This window comes from Diabrotica undecimpunctata, chromosome 7 (genome assembly GCF_040954645.1).
Source record: "Diabrotica undecimpunctata isolate CICGRU chromosome 7, icDiaUnde3, whole genome shotgun sequence".
Lineage (NCBI taxonomy): Eukaryota > Metazoa > Arthropoda > Insecta > Coleoptera > Chrysomelidae > Diabrotica > Diabrotica undecimpunctata.
In genome coordinates, this window is record NC_092809.1 from 124,313,151 (window position 1) to 124,333,117 (window position 19,967).

At 32.1% G+C, this 19,967-nt stretch overlaps 1 protein-coding gene across 1 annotated transcript in view; it reads left to right on the top strand.

Moving 5' to 3' along the window:
- Positions 1-19,638, top strand: part of LOC140446964 (protein drumstick-like) — a 40,719-nt gene extending 21,081 nt beyond the window's left edge. The window contains 2 exon segments of the mRNA XM_072539556.1: positions 12,588-12,665; positions 19,452-19,638. Coding sequence (XP_072395657.1) covers positions 12,588-12,593 — 6 coding nt within the window. The 3' untranslated portion in view covers positions 12,594-12,665; positions 19,452-19,638.
- Positions 19,639-19,967: the final 329 nt, after the last annotated feature.

Sequence of the window (19,967 nt, forward strand, 5' to 3'; positions counted from 1 at the left end):
GAATATAGTCCGTTAGAAATTACAAAAGAGAAGAATTCATAATTATGCCTTGTAATTACAAATTTTATTAATGGGACAGTATATCCACGTATGAAAACGAGATAAAAAACATTAATTTCAATGTTAAAACTGGTTTAACTTGTTTATTTATTGTTGTTGGGGACACTGGAGATTTATAAGATCATTAAATTTTACGACCGTAAAATTCATCTGTCATTCACACGATTCGTTTATTAGTTGCAGCAGATTATTATATCATACAATGTTAAAATAAAAAACCAGAATCCAATATATTTGCGATGTCAGACAAATTCGAGACAATATAATTTATATGTAGTGTTGTTTAAGTTGAAAACATTTGTGTCTCCTCTAGACAGTTTGAAAGTAACACCAAGGCAAGTTGGTGTAAAGTAAAATTATCCATCTACGCAAGCATTCGGTAAGTTATTCCGTTTCTTTTTGTGGATAGCTGAATTTATCCTGCAGCGTTACTTGCACAATAATATTCTGAATATCTTAATTATATCAAAATTTTATTCATTCCCAATTCCTTCAAATGATTTTCTAGTTTTTTTTAATTGTATATTTTTCTCTGGTTTTCTATAGCTGGAATGACTTGGTATGAAAGTTATCTATCTAGTTTTAAAAATATTTCTTTCTTCAAGAATAGCCTTACGATTTTAAAAGATAGTACTCAGATTTATAGGCCTATAAAGGTTGTATGATACAAGTAGGTTTTGTACATTTGTTAAAGCCCTTGCTAGTGATCATTGAATGGAAATAGTCAATTATTATTGTTTTTTAATCTTAACTTTATCAATTCTTTTATTGTTTTTCGTTGTTTCTTACATGTTACTTATTCGACTCAATCATGTTTTTCTGGGTCAACTCTTTTATATCCTGTATTTTTATATTTGTTTTATTTATTATGCTATTATCATCTTTTATTTATCTACCTGCATCTACTAATTTTATTCTTTTCAATTTTTCTATTATAACTTTTTTGTCAAGGATTCAGATCCGGAAGATCCTGCGTAGAACCAAAAGAGCATAAGACGTATTCGTAAGAGCGTATTTGTACTAAGACAAATCACAGAGAATGCCATCGAGTATAATAAACCAGCATATCTTTGTTTTATAGACCTGACAAAGGCTTTCGATCGCATCCAAGTGGAAGACGTCTTACACCTACTGTATAAAAGAAACATACCAATCAATATTATAAAAACCATCGAAAACATCTACTTCCATAATCGAATACAGGCAAAGATAAATGGAAAACTAACACAGTGTATACCAGTACAAAGCGGAGTCATACAGGGTGACTGGTTAAGTTCACTTCTCTTTACTATAATAATGGACGAAATAATACAAGCAGTACGTAAAGGTCATGGTTACAGAATGGGGAACAAAGAAATCGAAATATATTATTCAGACGACGCCGCATTAATAACCGAGACAGAAAACGAGCACCAAACTTAACATACATCTCCTTAACATTAGAAATCCTAAGATTTCCTACTGGGCGAAACTAATTATTTTTATAATTATTGTACTATTACCGGAGAGATTTAATTTCGATTCGGAGCCTCTGCATATGTCGCTCTGATAATACCTAATGAGGTTGAAATACGTCTAAGCGGATGGCAGATGCCCTGCATTGAAATTAAATCTAAGACCGTCTTTCTGTTTCAAATATCCTTGTTTACCAGACCTTAGCCCTCTGACCTGGATTATATCTATAGTATAACCATGTATTAATATCTTCGTTTAAACGAAGATAAAAATGACAATAGACTAGTGCATTAGAGATTGTCTTGTAGAATTAAAAAATTGTATCTAAGAACTAATTCATCAACTATAAATCACATGTAGAAGTGTCACATCCATAACAATGCAATGGTTTAATTTATTTCAGTTTATTTTGCGTTTTAGATTATTTTGACAGATCAGCATCGATGTTGTCAGTTGGTAAAAAATAATTATATCTTTGATGAAGCATATTTTAAGTTTTCCTTTAGAAACTTCTTTAAAAATTATGTTGCATTAATTAATTACTTTAGTAAAATAGTTTACAAAACGTTTAACCACTATTAAAAAAACAAAAAGTTGCTTACATGATTAGATAAAAAATGTTTACCAACTATCTGAATATTTGGTAAATTATTTTACGAGTAAGAAATTATTATGTTTGGTTACAGAGGCAGTGAATAGAATTAAAATTGATATTCAGTGAACCAATAAATATTTTTTTATGAAGTATTTGCGTAAAAAATAGTTTTTTATTTCAAGTGTCGCTATTATTAACAAAATTTCCTCGTTTTTTGCGTTAGTATCATTACAAAAATTATGCAAAATATCTACGGCTTAAACTATACCCTGAGATTTAACTACCATATACAAGAAGTCGAAGGCTCAGCTGGCTAGCGAATTAACTTCGATGTGACTAGCTTGGTGGGTTCATTGTTCAGACCATACTTTAGCCTAATAGCTTTTAAGATATTTCATTCAAAGTGTATCTACTATGTACTTTAAATTGGAACTCTCGAGTATATCGAGTCGACTGATGGATAAGTTGTACGGTTGAGTGTCAGGCATAAAAAATTGCTGGTCATGAATTGCTGAATCCTGCTTTAAATGAAAGTGGTCCTTTTATCGGACCAAAATTATTTTGCGGTATCCCAAAAACTTACATCGTAGAAGAAATCCAAAAATGGGAAAATGAACTTAGTGCAGTCTACTGGGAAAACCTACTATTTCAGACTAAAAGATCTATATCACTAAAAATAATCTTTATTTTTAGTGATATAGGTCTTTTTAGTCTAAAGAATAGCTTTAAAAAAATTAACTTTAAATTAACTGAGCACAAATGTTTTCAGTTCTCACTGGACACTCTGAAGGATATACATAAAATATCTTTCAGATAGCAGTATGTGAAGGTCCACGAGGTTAAAGACCCCTGTAAAATATACAATCTAGGGTGTAGTGTCTGGAAATACAAGGAAAAATAAATGAGTGTCTCCAAAGACAACTCTAAAGTACTCCATAATTAAATTTTTGTCACCTGAAGACTAAAAAATTGAAAATTACGTTTCAATTTACTTTTCGTTGAAGCTTTATTTTGTAAAAAAAATTGTGTTTACTCAATCATTACGTGATCGTTTAAAATCACCGTCACACTATTTGTGCAAATATACTAAAATATTTCCAAGAGATTTAATAACAGTTATCTATAAAATTTCCAGTAGATAGTGAAGATAATTTTGAATTTTACTTAAAATCTTATCTTGCCAATTTTTCATCAGTTTTGGGTGCAGATGACTACTGGGTTTTTTTTTAATACATTCACATGATACTGATTCACTTTTATTTGGTATATTTGTGTATTTGTTCTATATATCGATTGAGCTATTGATTCCTGTTATACAATCGGTCATTATGACACGACTATTGATTCGATGGAATTATTTGTATTTTCTAAATGACTCTTTTTATCAATTGGGTTTAGTCCATTTTAAGTGAGCTCGTTTCATTTTCACTATTATTTCTAAAACTGTTATGTGCTTTGACCTATTATAAAAGAAAAAAGGAACGTCCCAAACACCTCACACCTACAGAGTTTTGAGTATGAAAAGCACACGAGTCGGTTTTCTTAAATCTTTAAAAACTTGTTGTTTGCATACATTGATGCATAAAGGGTTGTTCTTGTTGCATTACTACATTAACTGCTGTATATAACGAGAAGAAACCACAATTTTTTAGATATTAGGGTAGATTCACAAATCCTAAAGACTTGACAACATATATTTGCCTAAGTATTGTAAAAGTGGCTTATAGTATTGGAAGTGCTGCGAAAATAAAATGAAAGTGTTGTGAAAGTACGAAGTAAAACAACTAATACGTGTGAACGTAAGACCTATACAATAATATTGCATCCATTGAACTGAAACTATTGAGTCTAATCATAAGTCTACTAAGAGTGTTCGATAAGGGTGAGTCTATCTTTTTGACATATTTAATTTACATCAGTTAGTTACATCACAGTACTCACATTAATTTCATGTTAGTCAGTTGAATAGTGTGGAATCTGTCGACCACCATTATTTTTTATTAGCTTTATTGATTTTAACACCAACTTTATTGCTTTCGTACTCAACTCTTCGCAGGAGATTAATTATTTCTTGTTCATTTGCTGCTATAAGAGTAGTGTCATCAGGCAAATCTTAATTGGAGATTTTTCTACCAGCCACCGTTACTCCACCGGCCCATCCATCTAAAGCCATTCTATATTCACTATAAATGTTGAATAAGTCAGGTAACAACACGCATCCTTGTCTAACACCTCTATTTTATAACACATAATGGCAATTATTTTTACTACTGTGGCACTGAGACCCCAGAACTATACAGGTGTTGCCATTCTGGTCTAACCAAGATTACTAAAATCTGTCTTCGACTTTAAAGCTATGAGCAATAGGATTATCATCATTATCAACAACAATTTCATCCATCGTCGGATGTAAGCCTCCTTTAGGTATGTCGATTTATTTCTGACTTTTTGTTTTTTGCATTTCTCATGACCAACCATTGCTTGATGTCATCAGTTTATCTGGTTTGAGATCTGCCTCTACTTTTCTTATTTGATCTTGGTCGCCATTCAATAATTTGCCTCGTCCAACGTTGTCTTTCATTCTTCATATGTTTCCTGCCCAGTTCAATATAACATAGCGATCTTTTGGATTAATTCGTTTGTTCGTCCTCTTATTTCTTCACTGTACTTACGATCGCTGAGCTTAATGTTAAGCATTCTTCATCCACAGCTTTCGAAACCACTTACAAGTTTGTGGACTATGTTGTTGTTAAAAACCCATCAAAAAGTCAGATATTATCCGAGGGCGATTTGCGAATCAGATCATACTCTCCTTGTAGATAAAGTTAAGCTCAAACTTAAAGCGCCCAACAAACGGAGAGAGACAAAGAGGATAGAACTAAGAAGAATGACGACCTTCGAATTAAATTGCTTTATAACTATTAACTTCTCTGTAACAAATATACGATTTCAAGCAATGGTCTGTCTCAAGCAAATCTACAATATGGATAATACTAAAAAAGGCAGCTACCCGTAATAAATGACACTAAAAACTTTCGTACAAAGGAACACCTTTTGAACAAAGAAATAATAGAAAATATAGGGAATTCAATATCAAACTGTAAATTGTTTCATAGATTATCGCAAAGCGTTCGAAAGGGTCAAATTGCAACACTGATGGCAGATACTAAAAGAAGTAGGCGTGCCACAACATTGAATTTTGTTATAACTGAACTAAACGAACACACTATTGGAACTTATTATTACAAATAGTTAAATCATTTGGAAAAATTTTAACGTCACAAATATCTTCTCCCTAAGTTATGCCAATCTACTGTATAAAATAATAAGTTTTTGTCTACACAAAAATGTAAAACGAAGAGAAAAATACTGAAGGAAGATATAAAAAGCTCATTCAAAATATATGGGAATTTGTATTAACTGAAATAAATAGATGAATAAAAAAATGTTAAATCCATATATATCTCAAATAACAAATATTCAACTACCAGGAGAAACGATGTAAGCGATTTAAAATCTTTAACTCACGAGAACGGAAACAAAAAATATTTTTTAACATTTTTACTTACTAAACAATGCTGAGTTTGCTTTTGGCTATTTTTAACTTATTTACCCGTTTTCTCTATTAGTGGACGGCAAAAAGATCCAAGATTCGCGACTGCTATAAAAGTTTTATTCGGTAAATTGCAGAAAGCACAATGATGAAGTTCCCTCGACATCCTACAGTTTTATTGCCAAGATATATAAATCTACATGTCTTCGATGATGACAAAAGGCAGTTTCCTGAACCTCTAAAATCTTTTTATCAGTGCGGTAGTATTACAAAACAGTTAAAAATACTTTTATGTCATGAGGAAGTCATTAAAAACGCGATGATCTGTAGGTGTTCACATGTGGAATTTAATTGTTTTCTGTCGGGTGTAACTGTAGCGACACATGAATAAAACACATGTAAATTAGTTTATGGTAAAATTGCCTAGTTTTTTTTTAGGAAAGTGTTGTAAGATTTACGGTTATTGGAAGCTAAGGTGTGTTAGACGAATCATCATTAATAAAACATATATATCTGTAGGTACAATGTGACATGTTCTACTGAACTCAGATTCAGATTCACGCTCCTTCCTAACATTTATACTTTTAAAAGAAAAAAGTTACCATAAACACAAATAAAAAGAACAAGACGCCACTACAATAATATTCATCATTATCATCCTTGGGTCTACAGCCCTGTTGTGTCTAATCCTCTTCTATGATCAGTTTTTTATGCTTTTTTATACTTTTCCTAGGTTTTTCAGTATTTCAGTAATTTAGTATTCATTGACTTCCTTCAAGTAAATGTCGCAGCGGTCGATAGCCATAATTACGGTAGTTATTAAAACCCATTGTGAAAAAAGTTTAAAAGTTTTTACTTGCAAAACAAAAATAATACTGCCATAAAATATAAAAGTTTTATATTCCCAAAATAGATAATCTGTTTTAACTACCTATTTCTGAATATAAATCTTTAAATAGTCCAGGCACTCTCGGATCACAGTGTGATATGGGTGTCCGGAACTAAAGAAAAAGAAAATATGTTTTTTCAACCGACAACATCAAGTAATGCATTATTTGTTCAACAAAAACAGGTACTTATTAATAAAAATCAAAAAAGAAGATCAAATGAGCAGATGTTACACAACGCCTAGGTCAAGAAAAACCCAGAAAGAAAAAATCTAAATATTACAAACAAATGAAAGTTCAAATAGAAGAAAGTAGAAGAGTAAACAAAATAGTAAATAGGTATAGAATATTGCACAGACGAGAAAGAACTAAGTAAAGCAAGCGACTCCCAAAGAAGTACATCCCCACTCTCAATAATAAAGAATTAAACCAAAAGATACTGACAGATCACATCTGACAGATGATCAAACCATTGACTAATCGTTGTGGAAATTTACAAAAATAATAAATTCCAACGAAAAATAAAGACCAATGTAACAGCCGATTGTAGCAATTCTTATTTACCTACCACGTTGAGTGTCACTTGTAACAATATTAAATTACTTATGGGGGATTAAAATAGAGAACTGAACAATTACTGGGCTGAAGATAGGATAAGCAAATAAATTGAGACGTTTGCGAACGGCTACTCGTGTTTTGGTTGGAGAGCTAGATCGTGGATAAAAGTTTCTTTATGTGAGGGACTGGAGAAACTAACAACAAAAAAAGAAATCAAAAAAATACTTACAGAGATTTCCTGGTCAACAATAGACAAGAAGATTTCTATTAGACTAGAAAACTATTTTTTTATTATCTATTTTTCTAGAGAACTATTTAAAATGGACGCCGATTTAAAAAAAATCCTCTTGCTGGTTCGAAAGAAATGCTTTTCTTTTCTAAAAATTTTAGGGGTGAAAATCTTTTTAAAAGAAATAATTTTAAACTCCTGGTTTACCTTACATATCTATTATTATTTCACATACAGTTATTACAAATAAAATTATTTAAATTTATCAACAAACTTTACATTGAGTTTAATCTTTTAACAAAACAGAATTGAAAATTTGGGTTATGTAGCAAATGACAGAAAAAGGATAATGTCTGTCCGACTGTCATATGTAGACATGAAATATCAAATTTTTTTGAATTATTAATTAATTATCAAGGTCAACTTTATTTAAAACAAAACTAAAATATGACAATTAGCTGATTCATAAAACTTATATTTGTTTATAACTTTTTTAATTTGCCATAAAAGCAAATCTTAATATATTAACCAAGAATGTTTATTTTACATTAACAAAAATTTAACAAAAACTATTTTGCTTCACTGGCTCATTATTTCTTTTGTAAGTTATTAAGAAAGTTTATTACCTTGGAATTAGATTTAAAAAAACACACTGTCCCACACAAACATCAAATGATCTGGATTTGACCCATATGAGATGGAAACTGGACAAATCTTAAAGGACAAACATCGAATTGGACTTCAGGTTATCCTAATGATAACAATATGTATTCTTCAAGATTCGGCTACTTAATTTTCAGCTAACATCATATGTGCCTCTCAGCCCTTCGAAACGCTGTTTTTCAAATCCCTTCGCATGGAATACAGCATTCAACAAACCGGTGATTATATACCTCACTAAACAAAGACTGCCAAATAGCATTTTGAGATTAAATTCACCTCCTTCTCATGGACTTAACGAAAATTTTGCCGGTTTTTTAAACTATCTGTCAAGAACCACCTCTCCCGTTCAGATATCTTTTCATGACTGCTCACTAACGAATTTTCTGACGACAAAAACGAATAAAGAATAACGATAGCGAATTTTAAGAAAATCCAGACTCAAACAATAGAACCTACTACTTTGGTAGCGGTTCATCGAGTAGTGATATCATTATCCCAAAATCATTCTCTTTTTAGCATAAATTTTCCCACCACCCTAAGTGGAAATATTCATATTTATTTGACGCGCAAATATCTAGGCGGAAACCAATTTGTTTTATTATAAACAGACTCAAAAATGTTTATATTGTCATTCTCAGCGACGCAAACAGACTAAGAATATTTTTCGGTGTTTGAATATATATGGGGTAAAACTAAAATGCTACACGATTACAAACGAAAATGCAACATGGGCTGCAACAGAAAACAAAAAACAAATCTGTTCATTTAATACCTGGAGAATGATGCCGAAAATGATGATAATGGGAGTACTGAATAGGATTTGAACAATACTGACGGGAAGAAATACTAAAGCCATTGCCCCTAAAGAAGTAACCAAATGAATAAAAAACAGTGACAATTCCAAAAAGGATTGGGAATTTGACTTAATAACAATGGAGATTTTAAAACAGTTAACTAGGAAGGCCATCAAAAATCTTATAAATGCAGCATTCAGGTTACAGATGTACCAATATTGCAGCAAACAGCTGAACTAATTACAGGAAAACCAGTAAATGAAGTAGAATCGTACAGACCAATATCGTTGCTACTAATTATTTATAAATTATTAGAGAAGATATTGCTAATAAGAAATCAACCTATGCTCGATTATAAAGAAATGATTCATTCTCAATAATTTAGATTTTGTAATAAACTCTCAACGATAGACCAAATACATTAAATAACAATATTACCGAGAGATCTCTAGAAGAGAATAATAAATGCTCAGCTATTTTACTAGATATAACAAAAGTATATACGGTGTGGCATAAAAGCTTGTTACTTATACTCAAAAGATACCTTTCCATCCATTATGTTCATCTAGTACAGTCATAGTTGGAAGTCAAAGCAATCAAAGCAGGAATCCCACAGGGCAGTGTTGTGGGACCGTTACTACATTTAATATATACCTGTTACATAAAATAATAAGCCTCTTGACTTACTAACTAAGAATCAGTTAAGCCGGTTTCTTTTGATAACCTTGGGATCTTACAGTTTGCAAATTTAACACTTAAAATTCGCGGTGATTACAGAAAAATTTCTTGTCAAATTTTATTTTATTTATAAGTTTCTATCGTAAACGCCGCTTAACTGCTTAAAAATTATCTACTTAAAAAGTTATTCAAAACTAATCTAACGTAAACCAATTCCAAGAAGATTTAGTACAATTTCATTCGATTTTATCGGTTGGACTACCCGTCAAATGCAACAGTTTTCTGCGTATGGTCATTTCAGTATTGTTTAAAGTCCTGCGACTAATTATATTTCGCGTGTGTTATATATTTTGGATCATAAAAGAGCGCATAATAAAAGAATACAAATTGGTCCTCTACCAGGGGTCCTTTTTAATGTTCTTTATTTTGGTCGCTCGTAAGGTGACATGCGAACAGAAATACGGGTTATTATTAGTAATAAAGTTAATTTGGCATGGTCTGTTGCTTGTCTATACCAGAATTTATTTTCAAAAAATTTACTGTCTCCAATTATTTGGCAATAGTAGAAACACTTTTAATTTTCTGTGACTAATTCTCATCGGTCGATGACAAAAGGTTAAAGAATAAAAAAATCGCTCATAAATGTCTTCCTTGGAAAGCTGACATGAGCGCCGAGTCTTAGAGTTTAAGACCCCATTTACATACATTCATATTTTAACAATATTGTACATATACAATGTTCATATTTTTTTCAGTTTTGATTAGCTTTTTGTAGCATACACAAGACTTTACATTGAATACATTACATTCATTTAGAAATAGAAGATACAATAATTACAATCATAATGTCTATGGCACATCTAAAGATTTTAATTAGCGTTTAATATAGCTCCAGTGATTGTGTTAGAGGGTTTTTTTGGGGACGGTCCGGTGGTTAATTTAAACTAAAATATGAAATCAGGACATACCATACGAAAAACGGCCCTTTTCAAAATAATTGGACTTCTTTTGGCAACGCATAAAGGGCAACTGTGGCTATAATCTCACCCAGGACAGGTATTTGCAGAAAATAAAGGTTCGATGAAATTTTTTGGACAAGTACACTTATAGTGTTAAAAGTATAGAAATTTTAATTAACTGATACGAATAAGACAGTTTTCTTGAGGAGAACACAAACTGGACAATTTTAAAAAAAGTTCTTGGGTAGGATGCTTATATATACAAGCTATACGCTCTCAAAGAAGATGAAGACGTTTTCACTTTCAAGATCCTTTTTGTGTAGGGGATCATCCCATTCTGGGCTTGGTTTTACAGTTTCTGGTGTGACTTCGCTGTTTCCACTACTTTTCTCCATTCTCCTCTTTTTCTGATTGTCTTTTCTATATTTCGAGTTTCCATATTCCTTAAGTCTTCTTCCACTTGTTGTCTCCATCTCAGTTTAAGTCTGCCTCTGATTCTTTTACCTGTTGGTATCCATTATGCGTTCATACCATCTAATTCTTTGTGCTTTAATTGCTCTAATTAGGTTCTCTTGACCCACCTATTCTTGTCTTTTGTAATTCCGTCTTTGGTTCCAGTCTTTTCAATTGATCTTCTTCTATTGCTGTTAATGTAAATGTTTCTGCAGCATATACCACTATTGGTCTTATGGTCGTTTTGTAGATTTATATTTTAGTGTTTCGGCTTATTTTCTTATCTCTAAACATTTTTTTATTTCTATAAAAATCTGTATTTCCCGCTTGAATTTTTCTTTGTTTTATTTTCATTTGTTACCAGTCCTCTCAGTTTGGCTTCTATTTCTTAAATGATCTTTGATCTGTTGCTACTATGGTTATATCGTCGTTCCTGCATTTGACAGCTTATTTATTATCTTATCTAGTGATAAAATAAATAGTACCCTTGGTATATTAGCTGTCCTTTTTCGGTTACCTACTTGTAAGTATTGGTGCAATGGTTTTGAGTTGTGTCTTTTATTTTTTTTGCTCTATCTCGTTTATAATTTCTTCTACTTTTTAATTTTTTTCTTCGATTTAAATCATTTCTTTGCATTTGATATTTTTATTTTTCTCGTTCCTCTTCTTTGCTTGTGCTTTACCATTTCAATCTTGTTTTATTCTTTTCTTCCACTCCTAATTTGCACTCATCGTAAAAGCAAATATTTCTTCTTTTATTTCGAATTTTGCTAACCACTTTCCCTGCTGCATTGTTTATTTCTTGAGAGATATTCCTCCTTGTATTCCTTGGGTGGGATGCTGATTAGAGTGATAATATTTTAATTGTGATTTATGCCAATTAGACCAAGTGAAAGAGAATACAATAATTTGTCTTAATATTAAAGTCTTAATTTGCGGCGTTGCAAAGACAGTAACAAGAACGGCTACAAGGAAGTGGGTAGCTCACAAATCTCTGGAATGGTGGAGGAATTCATCAGGACAAAGTCAGGCGAAACAGTTCATTACAGAACATTCGCCAAAATTTACGCAGACCTAATAAGCAAAGACAGGAAAACAGTCAAAGCCATAGTAGCTCTTCTAACAGGGCACTGTAAGCTAAATAGGCAGTTGAAGCTGATTCTGTCACCCCGAAAAAGAAACAGAAGAGCACATTCTATGTCAGTGTGACAGTCTGGCAAATGTGCGGTTCTTTGCATTAGGAGAAGAAAATACTCGAAGCTATTAGACTTTTTAAAAAGAGCCAGGCTAGAGAATGTTATCTAGGACTAGAGGACCACAATAGATCTAAAAAGGTCGCAGTGGAATAGGCCAAAAGGCCACCTCTCTAAATCTATCTATCTACGTCTTAGTATTTTAAAGTGTTAAAATGGTAAAGATATCACTATTTACTTTGTAATTCATCTACAGATATGCTGGATACCCAAAAACGTTTTCAAAATGCAGGCCATTTACAAAGCAAATTATAGTTTTTATTTTTAAAATGTTATTTTATATTTTGTATTTAACAAAAGCAATTTAAAAAACGTTCGCTGCCTCTGTATACAACACTTTAGATATTTGATTCTGAATTCTAGTTCTGTAAATACTTACTTGGTTGTATTTCTTTGGTTTTCAATAACAGGATATTGTACATATTTACTTATATTTACCTATTATTTTAGATGTAATCAGTGCTATTGGAGGTAAAGGGCTCCTATGGTTGAAAAAGGGCTAACCCAGTCCTTCTTAATTTTAAAAGTGTAAGAATCTTTTTAACACCATTTTTTTAATACGACTAATTACTTCTTTTTAAAGACTGGTAAAAACAGATTTATAACAAAACTAATCGATTAATTTTGGCTTTAACTTTAAAGATACGTATTTAAATAGATTTAAATTATTAGTTGTTGAAAATTGTTAATAATCTCTTAGTACTGGTCAATTACTAAATCAAAATTTACTAAAATATTTTAACTGGAATGAAAATTCTTTCTTTTGTATAATTGAGCTTTAGGAGTGATTTGTATTTTACAGTGGATGCTAGTCAAATAGTTTTTTAGATTCAAAATAATTTTTTATTATGTTTGTTGTTAAATAGGAGAAATATCAAAAATATTAATACATTGTTATTATACTGTTTTTAAGAAATTAACAATTCAATACGGACATAATACAATTATAGAAGAAAATTGATAAAAGTGTTAACTTTTTTAAAATATTTTAATGTTCAATAATGTTCTACAAAAATCTAATTTATAGTTAGTTCTCTGTGAAGTTCAGTCAGAATATATTTCTTTTTAATTTTTTCCAACGATGTTACTTGTCAACTAGTATTTCAGTTAATAATAGTAAACTACGTTTTCTAAAATATTAACTCTTTGTAGTTGTTCCTAATCTTTTAACTATCTTGGAGTGTTATATTATTTGAGTTATCTTAGTCCATCTAGTCTTTTCACGTCTCCTTGACTACTCTTCTTCTTCTTCTTCACCACTTTTGTGTGTCCATCTTGTCTTTTTCATTTAAAGCTTTTTCTCTCAAATCTTCTGCCACACAGTACTTTCATCTTCTCCTCGATTTTCCTCTACCTCTCTTTCCCTCAACTTCTACAGTTAGCTATATTTCTAATGTGACTAAACCATTGCAGTCTTTGTTGTTGAACATTTTATTAGATTGTAGTCACCCTGGCTCTTTCCCTTTTCACCGTCTTTATAGGCTACACTTCACTTCCGTACACCAATGCAGGCCTCACTACTTTACCGATTTTTAGATCACAAAGTGCCTCGTTCATTCGCTTTTAGTTAAACCAACCAGCCTATATCCTGTGGGCAGTTTCTTTTCTTTTCTTCTAGTCTACCATTTTCCGTTATGTACCGTTTCCTTTTATTTAAATTCTCTTATTCGTCTTAGTTTTTCCCAACCAATTCGTCTTTCCAACCAACCAAGTCCCCAACCATTCCTATTTCTTCCAAACAAATGTACTCCGTTTTCGATCTGTTACCCCAAAGTCCTCCCATTTCAATAGCCCTTCTCCAACCCTCTTTAAAAAGCATTGACCCTCTCTTACCCTCTCTGTTAGTACATCTATTCTTCTTCTTGATGTGCCTATCCGTTACGAATGATGACGATCATCATGGCAATCTTTATCTTATCTGAAGCAGCGCGGAAAAGCTGTACAGATGTTGTATTGAACCAGATTATGAGGTTCTTTAACCAAGATGTTCTTCTTCTTCCTGGACCTCGTTTTCCAAATATTTTTCCTTGCAGGATGGCTTGAAGGAGAGCATACCTGAATTTATTTTATGGAAATGAATCCAGTACATCTATAACAAGAGTAAATAGGTAGGGACTTAGTGGAGAATCCTGATTCAAACCAACCGTTACTGGAAAACTTTTGGTCAATTCGACAAAAGTCCTTATTTTGGTATACGCTACCTTATACATATTTTTCACAAGCCATACGTATTTCTCACGTGTCCCTGACTATACCTACTAACCGTACGGTGTAATCTTCCACCTTCCTTTATTGCGTTAATTTTTAGAAATTTTCTTATTTTCATCATAATATAAATAGATATTTTATTTAATTTTCTTGAAAGGATTATCCACGATCATTATTTGTGTTATTGAATTGATTTGAGGAAATCCTAAAGCATGTACCAAAACTGTGTTCTTCTTCTTTAGAAAACCATTAGGGCTATTCTAATTTTAGGTGCGGCTGCTCTTAAAAATTCGATAGATCAGCATTTAAACTATCCATGCAAGTTGTAATTTTCATTGTTTCTATTATTTCCGTACTGTTATACATTTTTATTATCACTTTATTGTTACATGATCAACCCATGGTATTTTTGGGATTCTCCTATATATTCACAATTCAAATGCTTCCAGTTTTTTAATTATCGCCGCGTTCAGGGTCCACTCTCCATTTCATATAGTGGGGTCGAGAAAATATGTATAACACATTGCCAACGTAATTCTTAAATCCAGCTTCAGATCCCTTGAACAAAGCATCTTCCTCAGTTTGTTAAATTTGTATGTGGGTACTGTGTAAATGTGCGCACTGTGCAAATGTGTATTCAATGCGCTCTCTAATTTATTTGAAGTAACCATTCCTCTGCTTGATTATGGTGCCAAGATGGTTGTAATTCTCTACTTGTTCACGAGTTTTTCCGTTAACCGTCATCTTTTCATCATTATTTTAACATGATTTTAAATCTTTATAAATTTGTCATTTTCTTTTGCATCAACTATCTTTTTCATCATGGGTACTAGCCTCCTCAAGAAGTATTCTTTAGTCGTCCCGATCCAGCGGCTTCCTATGCCAAGCACGTATTTCCATATTTCTCATGTCTTCATCGATGTTATCAAGTAATATTGTTCTGAGTTGTTCTTTGACCAATAGGTCTATCAAGGGGCGTTTTTTTAGCTGGATCATTTTGTTCCATCCGCATGACATGCCCTATTCACCTCAGACATCCTATCTTAATATGTTTTACAATATCAGGTTCCTGGTATATTCTATAAAGTTCGGAGTTGCATTGTCTTCTCCACACTCTATTGTCATTCACTGATTCCACTGATGGATCCATAGATTCACCTTAGTACTTTTCTTTCGAAATATTTTAACATGTTTTCATTACTTTTTGTTAGAGTCCAGGTCTCTGAACCATATGTTAGGACTGGGCGTATTATTGTTTTTTAGAGTTTTATTTTTGTATTTCTAGATATAATTGAAACAATGATTTTTACGGGCACAAACAATTTTCATTAATCTGTTATACGGTCATTCAATATGTTAAAGTTGATTTAAAATTGCTTTAGCAATATTAAACACTAACGTGTATAAATTGACACTATCAAAGTCATCAGAGATCAGTTTCCGTCAATTACACAGCAAGTGTAATCTTTTTCTATTTTGTATTACATTACAGATTAAGCAAAAGACTGATAAAAACATTAATCGTCAAGTACATATTCATGTAATATTTATTTATCAATTAAAAATAAGTCAATAAATTTTTTAAATGGGCAATTTATTCAATAAAACTGTTTGGATATTATAATTTTAGCCTCTAAAAAGCTATTTGACTAATAAGAATACCGTAGCTCCACCAAAAATTTTTATACAATCACAATAATTATATAGGGAAACCAGAAATGGATACTAGACGTATACTATGGTCCTGCTACAATCATCTCTCATAGGGTATGTAATATTTATAATGTCTTAGGGACTCGCTAACCCTGAGTTGTAAAGTGTATGTTATTATTTTTATTTATTTTTGTATCATCCACTTATATTCCAGTATTTTATCTCCTATGACGTCTATATTTCTACTTTTTAAATTTTTACATACCCTAGGATAAACAAAAATTTGAATTCTTTGGTCACTTTCCGACATATTTCGGTTTGGGATATACGTGGTTTAACATGTATTAAGATAAATTTTTAAAACATTGTCTTGTGTCTTAAATACATGGTTTTGACAGTCTTTAAATAGTTTTTCTTTGAATCTTTCTAAGAAAAATTAATAGTGCGTACCAATCGCCCTTCAACTTGTCTTTTCTCTATTTAACCATAATACTCATAACACTCCACCAAGCTCCAGTGCTCCAGACTATCTGGGTAATAAAACTCCAACATGGTTCCCTAACCGATTCAAAATTCCAACTAGCGTGAGGCGACTTATTCCTGTTATCCTCTTTATCTGACTTGCTGTACTGGCTTATACTATTTATAGTTTTATTTTGGCTTTGACTAAGATTTTTGAAGATCACTTGCCTCACAATTGTACAGCAGTTATGGCGCTGACCCTTGGTAAACTTAACAGTATCAAAGATATTACAAAGAAATTAGTATCAATTATTTTATGTATTTTTTATTCAGAGGAGTAATATTAACCTGCTTAGTGAAACTGAAAAATAAAGTAATAATCTCCCGAAAGTCTAAATAATGTGGCTTCGCACTGGCAAACTAAAAAGTATTCCAAGGCACCTCTCGGAAAGGAATTGTTAAGTTTATATCTATGTCTATACGAATTATCGTATTGATCTCACCACAGATATATTGCTTTACACCAAAATTAGGTATGGCACTACAAATCGTGTTCATACCCAGTTGACTGATTAATTTCTACTGATTTGGTATTTATATGGCCGGTTGTATTGGTGTTTTGTGATAATTACCCCAAGAACGTTTGATGGTGCGTTTACCTGTCTCACTCCCAGGATTCCCATACCACTACATTCCTTTTTACACGTCTTCAGCGCTTACTCCAAATATATCTTAAACAAAGTTGGGGCCATACAGCATCCTTGTTTAAGTCCTTTGTGTATCACAAACCCTTTGGATATTTCTTGGCCAATTTTTATTTTACTCGTGTTATTTTTATGGAGTTCTTCCACTGTCTTGATTAAAGTTTCGTTGATGTTTGTTTTTTCCAAAGCTTCCCAGAGTTTTGGTTGTGGTACACTGTCGCATGCTTTTCGAAGATCTACGCATAGAAGGTATATTGCTTGGTTTCGTGCCGTTTTTGTTGGGTAATTGTAAAACAACGGAAGTAGATCTACCTGCTCTAAAGCCAGCTTGTTCTTCGGCCTCCATATCACTGTATTTTTTCTCCCTTTATTCTCTTTTTTTATTAATTATTCGTCTTTTTATTAATTAACTCTCGAGATAACGCCTAAAACTACTTTTCTCGGTAGTTGTTACCTATGTCTTTAGCTCCCTTTTTATGTATGATTGATACAACTGAAGCTCTCCACTTTTCCGGTATATTCTCTCCATTTATACATTTTTGATATATGGTGGTTAGCTGCCTGTATAGTTTGTCGGTTCCGTATTTTAGTAGTTCTGGTGGGATATTACCTGGACCTGATAATTTTCCGTTTTCAACATTTGACATGTTCGTTTTACTTTTTTACTGACAATCCTAAGTGGGGATGCTATTTTATTTACTTGTACATAAGAATGTGTTTGTGTTAATTTTTAGATATTCTGCCCTTTCCTCCGTCAGTAGTTTTTCAAAGTGTTCGTCCCATTCACGTCGAGTAATAGGTCTACGTGAGTCTTTAGTCTTTTTTTTGAAGAGACTTAGGTACTTTCCAGATTTCGGTACTTCTGCTTCCTCTTAGGTGTTAATTCTGGAGCAGTTTTTCTCCCAGCATTCGTATTTCTTTTTTATTATTGCCCTTCATACCTTTCTTTGGGCTGTTTGGTATTCGTGCTTACTTTGGTCTATTTTAACGTCCAGAAATGTGTTGTATTTATCACGTTTCATTTTTTATTTTCTCTTCGATTTTTTCATCCCACCAATAGGGCATTCTTTGTGCTGTCTTTTCATACTTGCCCAACACTTCTTCTGTTGCACCCTTTAAACATTCTTTTATATAGTCGTATTGGTCCTCTACATTATCAGTCGAACTAATAACAAAGCTTTCTTTAACATCTCGGTGATACAGCGGTGAGTCCTATGATTACCTTAGTTTATGCACGAAGTACACTAAAGGGGGCCGCATATTATCGCGGAACGGAATAGATCGGAATGAAAAAGAACGGAATTGAATAAAATGGTTGTTTTTTAAACTTTATTAATTATTTGCATTGAGGTTTATCAAACCTGCTGTAAGTTCAAATAAAATTGTAATTAAGGCTGTTTTAGCAGTTCAAGCCAACTGCGATTTGAAATGGGCGTATCACTTACTTTTCTACACTGCTTACGCGAGACCATCTTTACTCAGTGCCGCCGGCCGACGGGTAGTTTAATGACAACAAATACATTATTCTCCATTCAAATTAGTTTTAACACGAACTAACTGACCGTACGTTCATGAGATTTGACGTCACGAAGGCGATAACGATGAAACTAAGCCCAATGATGAGTAACACGTTTCACTATTAGATTTCAGTATTTTTAGGCAATTTTCTTTAAAGTTGGAACACGCTTTTCTCGATTATTACTGGACACAGAAAGGTGAAACAAAAATCAACGATTACAGAAAAAAAAACTCTTTCGAGTGAAGGGCGTAAAAAGTTTGGTTATAATAGAACGTTAAACAGTATATTCAAATTTTTCAACAGAAGTTTCGAAAAAATAAAAAAAGTAAAACCATCAGTTTAAAGGCAACATAATTTCGAATAACGTGTCCAAATTTCGAGACATTTTGTCAGTAAATAACAGAGAAAACACTGTCTCTAGGTTTTGATGCACCGATAAAACAGCCTTAATTAGTAAAAACACGATGGATAAACAACTATTCCCCCAAAAGTCTGTCGCTGAGACTGATGTATTTACGCCACTGTTGTCATGTTTTAAACTTTACGTAGTTCTCTTGTATTTTTTCTTCATTTCATTACTTTTTTATTTTTGTATGTTAGAAGTCCTTTAAAGTCTCAATACATCTTTTAATTTCTTGGTTTCTACTGATTTAAAAATATCAAACTCTTATTTTTAACCGACTCTTAAGGTGTGACAGATTAATCTAATACATAAAAATAATCTTTAAAAAGAAACTTTTTCTATAATATTGTTATTTTTTATTACAGGAGCATACACTACCCAGCCAATACAACCTGTAGTTGTTTCAGTAGCAGATACTAGTATTTAGTCGCCTTTAAAATTTCTTCACACACAGTATTTATTGCGTTTTTAATGTTTTGTAAATATATCTTTAGAATTAATAATATTTATTATACAATGTATTATTAAACTTATTAGATAGTAAGCCAAGACTACCGCTGTCTAGTCTAAATCTATTTTATTTTATGTATTAAAACAACTTTAACAAATGATTGTATGGAATACAATTTGTGATCATGTTAAGAGTGAGACAATTATATTTTGAAACGTGAGTTGCGCGTTCATTAACAAAATTTAGTTTTGGTTGTAGAGGAAGTCTCCTACAAGTTCTGTCGCACGGCTTTAATTACTTGTTTCATAATGTAACGTACAGCGTTGCCAGATTAGGCGAAGTATCAACAGTCATGAATTCATCAGTTTTTAAATGCAAATTATAATTTTTTTAAATCATATGTACAAGTTTTTGAATAAATTTCGCAAAA